This window comes from Rhagoletis zephyria, unplaced genomic scaffold, assembly GCF_001687245.7.
Source record: "Rhagoletis zephyria isolate East Lansing unplaced genomic scaffold, Rhagoletis_zephyria_1.1 Rzeph_scaffold_06611, whole genome shotgun sequence".
In the NCBI taxonomy this organism is placed as follows: Eukaryota; Metazoa; Arthropoda; class Insecta; order Diptera; family Tephritidae; genus Rhagoletis; species Rhagoletis zephyria.
The window spans coordinates 26014-35236 of NW_016163694.1; the positions used below are offsets into that span (position 1 = coordinate 26014).

The 9223-nt window shown below is 34.9% G+C and overlaps 1 protein-coding gene across 1 annotated transcript; it reads right to left on the reverse strand.

Moving 5' to 3' along the window:
- Positions 1 to 1952: 1952 nt before the first annotated feature.
- On the reverse strand, positions 1953 to 7512 carry LOC108373335 (uncharacterized; the record flags this gene model as incomplete). Its single annotated transcript, XM_017629208.1, has 2 exons — positions 1953 to 2589; positions 7232 to 7512. Coding segments are annotated over 2 exons (530 nt in total), but the record flags the coding sequence as incomplete, so codon positions are not given.
- Between the last annotated feature and the right edge of the window lie 1711 nt (positions 7513 to 9223).

Consider the following 9223-nt stretch of genomic DNA (forward strand, 5'->3'; position numbering starts at 1 on the left):
ATTTGACTATAGAGGTAAACTTCAAAGTTAAAGAGTGTTCGAAGTAGGATGAAAATGGGTACATATGAGCAAATCTCGGCAGTTGTTACATTTTTCAACAAAATGTGTTTTTGGGCGAAAATGGTGGCTCACTTATCTAAAACAATGAATTATCATCCGCCTTGAGTACAGAGCAGGATTCTATCGCGAAATTGCATTTAGATGAAAAGTATAGATATTCAACAATTTTAATTGAGCTCGAGGCCGTTTTTAATGAAAAACTATAGTGGAAAAGCAACAACAATTTGAAAAAATGGTAGAAGTAATAGCCATGTATTTCGGAAATCTACACATGAAAACTTAAAAAATTTATAGGGGAAGTCGGGTATTCTTGGACACACTTTTAGTTTGGTCGAAAACTCGCAAAAAAATTACTTTTTCTAAAAGTTTTATAGCTTGGTTTTGTAGTACGAGATATAACCTTACTTTTTTTTTTATTAGCAGAATTGATCAAATTGTATTAAATTATACATGTTATTTCAATTGGCACAAAAATTGTGTTTTTGCGGTTTTGACAAATCTCGGGAATTACTGGACAGTTTTTAAGTCGATAAAAAGTCAAAATTATTGATGCAAAACATTTATTTGTAAAAGAAAACGAAACAGTATATCAAAATTAATATAATAAAGTAAAAAGTGACGACTAAAATAATTCCAAAACGCAGTGAACATACGGGTTTGCTCCGACGCAACTTAAGTAAGGCTGTGTTTCGCAGGTTTCCCCTTTGCGGCATATTTATCTTGCAAATCATGCAGAAATCGATGTATTCTTAAACATTAATTTCAGTTGGAGATGGTATTTTCTTCATAGGTCAGCCATAATTTCAGGCGACTTCAAAACGGCCAATTTCCCGGCATTCTGGCTAAAACAAAATTTATGGGCCCAAAAAACTATTAAAAATTGCGCAAAAATCTAATGCCGTGTGGAAATTGTGCAAGAAAAATTCCTCAAATGTCAAGAACTAAGTGTCCAATAAAACCCCGAACTCTCATTTTTGCCAAATCTCGGCGTATAAGGAGGAAATGCTTCAAACCTCATACAAAATTCTTTTCTGCGTTGGAGGCCCAAGCTTCCGCGAATATTATATATATATATATATTTAACTGAGTTGGTTCGCCGAAAAATCTAGGCCCAAATGAACAAAATACTAAGTGAACAAAAAACTTTTGCAATATAAAATTTCTATTTGCTATGGCAGTGAGGTCGAGTTCTGAATGGAAAATGAATTTGGCATGAGACGAGTCGATGATAATTGGTTGAAGCTGTCAAGCATTATTAGGGGACAAAAATATCCTGCCCTCCAAAAATACCCCGTGCCTAAGCAAAAATAACAACTCGTGCTCATATACCCGTAGCTGTGTAGGTAAGGTATACGCACCGTAGCACCATACACAGTCAGCTAATACGTTCACTCGGTTTTACACGGTTCAACTTAAAAGTCATAAAAGTCAATAAATATTGGCGTGGAAGTTTTTACACAGTATTCCTTATCTAGGCATATACATACATATGTTTTTCTGTACATCACATTTTTAGAATGAATTTCGAGTGTGCCAATAAAAATTGTAAAATTGGAATTTTAGTTTCTCAAATCATAGTTTTCTCATTTGGTTTAATTTGGTGGCATACTCCTGAAACACAGATATGTTTTGTAATTGATGCTAACGTCCATTGCCTCTAATATGAACATTTTTTGAAAACTTCATAAAGTTATTAAAAAAAAAACAATTAAAATTTTTTACGAGTAGCAATGAAAAAAAAAATAGTTATTTCGGTAGTTTTTGGCCTAAGTAAACGTTTTAAAGCTAAAATTGTTCAAATACTTGTTCTATTTTTTACTGTACTTGTTTCTGAAACTCCATTTATTGAAATGTATGCAAGGGAATGTTTTTTTTCTTTGTTTTTTTTTTTTGAGAGAAGGGGGTGACACTAGAAGAACCACTCGTGAGATATATGCTGGTGATACGGATCTAAAATGATTGAGAAGCTTGGAAAAGTCATTTAAAAGCACCGAGCTGCTATAAGTGATAATGATTTTCGATAATCAAAATCACCGACATCATGCGGGATAAACATCTCACTGTTAAATTAACATCAATTTATACGTTCATGCGTATGTATGTGTAAGCCTTGTGCACAAAAAGAAAATATATATATTTTTGGAAAACAATTGATTAATTTGTGTCAGTCTATTTTCAGTTCATCTTTCATCAAGTACATAGATACATTTACGCCAGACACATACACTCACAACATATTTTATTTATTCACATGAAAGTATAGTCCATATTTATATTTATTTATATACAACTTTCCTGTATGCGATTCGATGTTGTTACCACTTCCGGTCGAAATCGATATTCGCTCAACGATGATGTCACCGATGGATTATTCGGACTGAGTAAACTTACTTCCATTGGTTGTGGTTGTGGCGTGGAATGGTACGTTGAGGATAGCGATGATGATGTTGTAGTTGTTGTATTATAAAGCGATATATTTAGCGGTGGACTACAGGTAGTTATACCCTTCTTATTTAAGGTAGCATAACTCTGTATCAGCATAAATGCGGTGAGGGTGATGACGACAATGGTGTTGAGGTAAATGTGGAAGACACAGTGCGATAACGTAGAAGCATGGCAGTATGTAATTAAGCAGGTAAGAGGAATGGAAGGTATAGAAGAAAAATGTGTTTTTGTTAGATTTATGGATTCCTTTATTGTACATACAAGATGTTATATGTACTTATATATAGTTAAATAGTATATATATTTTTAGTATTTAGCATATTAAAATGAACATATTTAATTGAATTAAGTGCATATGAACGTATATTATGGATATTTTTATTTGATGTTACATAAGTTATGTGATATAATATTTGCGGATAAAATTCAATTGATCATATAGTACAAATATATAGAGGGGCGTTATCATTCGGCAACCCAGTTTAATAAATTTTCCTATCATAATCTCTAAAATGCTTTGAGCCAGAAGCAACCTAAATTAACGAAACTACTCAACATCGTTTCTGTTGAGACTATTGCTGCCAATACCACTTTTGGTTACCTGTGTAATTATTATACTACTACTGTTTTCTGATTTTCTACCTAAAAGTGTCCAAGATTTATTTTAAGGATTTGTAATGTTTAGAAAAGTTAAAGTCTGAGACATACTGAAGATAAATATTAGAAACCATAAAATAAGGGATAAGACCTAAAAAACTTCCCTTGAGAGGCAAAATTTCCATAACCAAATTTTTATGAAGTCGTGCAAAAAACAAAAAAAAAAAAAAAATCATAGATGTAGTTCAATTCCCCATACACGCGAAGTGGTGTGAAATCATCTTCTCTATCCCATATCTTTTTTGCAACTTAGTACATATATTCCAGATCTCCTCTTGCACACAACGTGTATGTTTATATATAAACAAAAGAGGTCCGTAATTTTTTTACTAAGCTGAAAAAGAAATAGCTTTACTATCTGGTTCGGTTTACCTGGGATTATAGAAACTGGTTTGAAAAATGGATTCCAAAGGAATCTTTTACAACCCAGAATGTGTATTCAGGTGGCAAATGATAATACAGAGCACATTTTCTGTTTTTTTTTCAGGCATCTTAGTCCAGCAAGAAGCTAAATTTTTGGGTCAAATATTTTAATGAATAAGCAATGGGCGACGCCAGGAGCCTCTTTGTAGGAGTCTGAGGCTGTGGTACTGACATGCCCCTCGGCCATAAAGGAATAGAGTGTTATATAGTTGAGACTATCAATTTAAGAAGTTAGAAAACATGCTACGTAATGTCTACTTAAAAGCCTAAGGACCAACTGGCCTTTGTGTGGCTCAATGCTGACCAGATTAACCTAACTGATTCCACAGACTTACAAAATAGCAAAGAAATCTGCCTGGCTAAAAACGAACGAAGGCATATACATACATATATGTTCAGGCAACGATAATAGTGCCCCCATATACATAAGTAATAGAAGTTGTCGCAGCTATCAACTAAATGCCTTAGCGAAAATTAGGCATAAAGTGCTTGGAAGTGACATACTAACAAAACTAACAGATATCTATCAGTATCTACTATAGGTGATAACGGTAATTAATTTTGTTTAGGTTCATCACTCCGAATATGCAAAATATTTAATTATAAAATAGCAATGTTTTCATGTGTAAAGGGTAGTTTTGATAAATATAAATAGTGTAACTGTGTAAATTAATATCTATAATTTTACTATAATTATGATCTGAAAGTAAACCAGTAATGTGTAAAAAAGTTCATGGTAAGGACGTTGACTCGTTAATAGAATCGGAAATATTTTTTACTCCAATTGCAATCCGTCTGTAAACTACAAATGTACAAAATAGTTCATGGCAAGGACTTTGACTCGTAAAGGAATATCCTTGTAACTACATACAAAAGAACTAAAAGAAAGAATTGCAAAAATTGGTGTCACTTCGCATTATATCAATTTCTTGTTTGCAGTTATCCAAGTATCACAAGTTTGCCTATCCGGTACGCTTCTTGATATTTCTCACACTTACTTATAGTTACTTTGGCATTGTCCTGGTTACCAGCAAATTTTCATATTTCCGCACTTTTTCTGTTGACGCCTGTTTGCGTAAGAAAAGTAGTGCTACAATAGCAAACACACGCACACAAACAAAGAGATTGCAGTCATGCAGGCAGAGGACAGCACAGTAGAAGCGCTAGTGCAGAGGCAGACGCCCTGCAAAAATCGTTGGACTATGTGGGCCATTTGAGCCATCCCTGCAAACCATTTTTACAGATTATTCTGAATCGTAAAGAATTTTTAAATAATTCGGAAAGATCCCATCCGATTTTTAGCCGAATTTTCTAAAATGAAATAACTTACGCACACTTCCATTCTTTTACGNACACACGCACACAAACAAAGAGATTGCAGTCATGCAGGCAGAGGACAGCACAGTAGAAGCGCTAGTGCAGAGGCAGACGCCCTGCAAAAATCGTTGGACTATGTGGGCCATTTGAGCCATCCCTGCAAACCATTTTTACAGATTATTCTGAATCGTAAAGAATTTTTAAATAATTCGGAAAGATCCCATCCGATTTTTAGCCGAATTTTCTAAAATGAAATAACTTACGCACACTTCCATTCTTTTACGAAATTTCGGAGAAAATCGGTAAAGAAATGAAAATAATGCTGCTATGTGAAGAATTTCTGGCAGACTTTTTTCAGAATTTTCTTTATTTTTCGTACAGAAATTTCTTTACGAGTTCGTGTCAACCACTTCATATAATTTTCTTTGAAGATTCGGAAAAAAATCGTTACAGAAATCAGATACTCCTAAAGATTTCTTTAAGATTTCGGGAACTTTGGTTTGCAGGGATATTGGAGTACTTACAAAATGCTCCTCTGTAATACAGTAGTGGACCAACTCATCTCTCTACATTACCTTATTGTTACCAAATTATTCTGTAGTATTCCTTGACCCTTATAGGTATATTCTGCGTTGATAAAAAAAAAATTGTAATTGCTAAATAGTTAAAGCTCTTGTAAGTCTTTACACCCCTTTCACATTATGTGCACTCTTTTAAGTTGTGCCAAAATATTGTTCCGTGAAATATGTAATACCAGAATTCCCACAAAATCTTCACAGCTGAATTGCTGAATATTTTGACTACATCACTAACGTAGCACGAACCGCGGTGACAGAGAGTGGTAAAATTTTTGGGGTAATACAATTTTTCGATAACAAAATCATCGGTAACTTGTAGAATGAACCTTTTAGAGAGTACTCTTTACGTACGCATGGAGTAGTCGCAATTATTGCAGGGCGGAAGTACATATATACACATATAACCATACCTATATATGCATATTAGGGTGGTCCAAAAATGCATGTAAACAAGTTAGGTCGGGATTTTTTGATGCTCTCACTCCTTAGAATTGTTCTGTACCGAAAAAATTATACCCCCGTTATTTTATTTTGAAATCAGATAATGTTTAGAACTCGCTCAAAGCGCCCAAAGTTCCCCATATATTTTATATGGGAAAAAGACAAGTTTTCGTAGAAATGGTGCAGAATTCTTGAAAATCAATACTTTTCGATTGGAAAACTTTGTTTCTCTTTATGAGACTGCCAGTAATTATGCCCAATTATTTATTATAAAATTTTTTAATACTAGCAGTTTTTATGGTTGGCATTGCAAAAAAAGTTAATAATAGAAAGTGGTCAAATAAGCACTTGGGTATTGTCATTGAAAGTCTTCTGAAGATAAACAAATTTTTCTGATCGAAAAATGTTGATTGAAGAATTCTCCACAATTTCTATGAAAACTTGGTTGGTTTTGATCACTTTTAGCGGCCTCCATATATTTTGTGATTAAAAAAACCAGGGATGTAAATTTTTTCGATATAGAAAAATCCTACGTGATACGTGGCACTAAAATTTCGCTATTATTATTTTATTTTTTTACCACCCTAATGTACATTCATATGCGAACATACATACAAATGTATGCAGTAGTGGAGCAGCGCAAATTCCCTTGAATCTCTGAAGCATTTCATGATGACGAATTTGTGTAATGTTACAATGAATGTGCATGAGAACGAAAGGAGATACAATATTCACATCAAGTCTGTATGTGCATGTGTATATTTTATATATACATTTGGTTTAGTATGCATTCTTTATTGTTTGTTATTTGCCATTTGTGTTTTTAGTTATTTTGTGGCACAAATTTACCTAGTTTCCATGCCACTGAATCTACCGCCCTCTGTGTTTTCATGCTATATACCTATTTATGCCGATATAAGTATGTAGGATATCGTTACCGAAAATTGAAAAGGTCCCATCTCGTTATATTGAAGTTATACAAAAGTTGGCAGCTAACCCTCTAAGGACCTAATAGCTTTTCAAAACAAATAATACATTAATAAACTAGTTTCAGTGTTTGTTAAAAAGGCAGTGCTTTTAACTCAGTAGCAACTGAAAAGCGTACAGTTTTATAAAATTTTATAATAACTGTGCAATGAAACAAAAATGTTAGATGGGACCTTTCTATATTAAGGTAACGATATATAGCTAGTTCACAAACATACACATGTAGATAGATTTATATGAACATTTCTACGGATTGTATATATGTTCATATATATAAGGGAGCTTTTGTTGTGTGCAACTTAAGGTTATCATCTGCTACTTACCAATTGTTTACTTGGCCTAAATGTGTAGTGCAGCACTTCGTTGCCAACGCCAAGGCCACCAATACTGCCAACGCTATTGTTTCCAACCAAAGAGCCTAGACTGGAGATGCCGTCGGCGCTGCTCAGCGTTGAGCTATTCGTGATGCCGCCAATCACGCTCCCGCTACTCAATGTGCCAGCGCGGTCCGTGTCCGCAGGACTGCTGTAGTCACGCTGCAGTAGACGCGCTGAAGGGCTGCGGAATATTGGTGAAGTCACCAGCGACTTTAGTGGACGCTTTTCTGAAATTAAAGCAAACATATTTTTGTTTTTATGATTGCTTTTTGTCGTTTCAGATTTTTTCCCATATTTTTATACATTTTATTTCTGGGTTGCCAAGGTGCAAAATAACTACGCATGCAATCCCGTATATACATAAAATGAGTCAAAATAAAAAACACACAACTTAAATATCTATCTTTCAGTTGACCTACTTTGCTATTACTTGCGAGTCAGTAACCTTGTGCTCAAAAATGTTTATTTTTCCTTAAATTAGCACATAAAAACTATTGTGGCATATTGCACTTGAAACGAATTTCTAAATTGAAAGGGTTTTCTATCTGGTTAGCTATATGCCATCACTGCGCATGAATGAAATGGAGATTTACTGCTATGAAAAAATACAAAAATGATAACTTGGTCCTGGAATAAGTGCATCTATATATAGATATCTAAGTGGTATTAAATTTTTTTTCACTTTATAAGTGAATACGTGAAAATATTATAAAAAGTTTATCTCAACAAAATTCAAAGCACTCAATTACACGGAACAACAAACTTAAGTACCAAGATCTCTTTAGAAGCAATTATTTTTACACTCAGGGTATTAGTAATCTAATAGACAAAGTGACAACCAATCATTTTCTATTTAACATTTCTAAAAGAGAAGAGGGATTCTCACAAAAAAGTGTAATACGGTGCCTCTCTCCTTTCCTTCTCGCTCTCTCTCCTACAAGTTACGAGCTACTTTTACCTTTTACTTAGGAATCATACTTGGTAGTTAGAAAAAGATGCTGGGCCGCACCTGGGGCCCGTTTACCGTTTCTTCCTCTTCGTTGGATCTTCCCAATAATTGTCAGGTCGAACCGTTCCAAGGAGCACTGGCTTGGTTGACAGAAATGAAGAAGGAAAATTTTCTGAAAATAATTCAAGGGCTAGTCATGAGCAGGACTGGGTTCTTAGGAATACACTGACAGCAACGCTCTATATATTGTTGCATCTTTCGCTGACGAACCCGTTGATAAAGAGTATAGCGTTAACTTCTGTCGATGGGGTAGTTTGTGATGAGGATGTTCCGGGAAACACTGGCTTTACAGGAAACAAGAAGGCTGGTAGACTTGCCAAAGAAGTTGTTATTTATGCAGACAAAATATGCAAGGATTTCCCTACAAGCGATTAAATGGGAGTAAGACCTGTACCAGATCCGGAAGCAGGGATATTTGTTCAAAAAATATAGCTGCAAGTTGTGTAGGATATTTTTCTGAACATAACAAAGTTTTTCTTATTTCTTAAGAGGCAGGACACTGGGCTTCCAAGGAGCCACGCAGTAAGGTCAGTGCCAGTNCGGTTCTTAGGAATACACTGACAGCAACGCTCTATATATTGTTGCATCTTTCGCTGACGAACCCGTTGATAAAGAGTATAGCGTTAACTCCTGTCGATGGGGTAGTTTGTGATGAGGATGTTCCGGGAAACACTGGCGTTACAGGAAACAAGAAGGCTGGTAGACTTGCCAAAGAAGTTGTTATTTACGCAGACAAAATATGCAAGGTTTTCCCTACAAGCGATTAAATGGGAGTAAGACCTGTACCGGATCCGGAAGCAGGGATATTTGTTCAAAAAATATAGCTGCAAGTTGTGTAGGATATTTTTCTGAACATAACAAAGTTTTTCTTATTTCTTACGAGGCAGGACACTGGGCTTCCAAGGAGCCACGCAGTAAGGTCAGTGCCA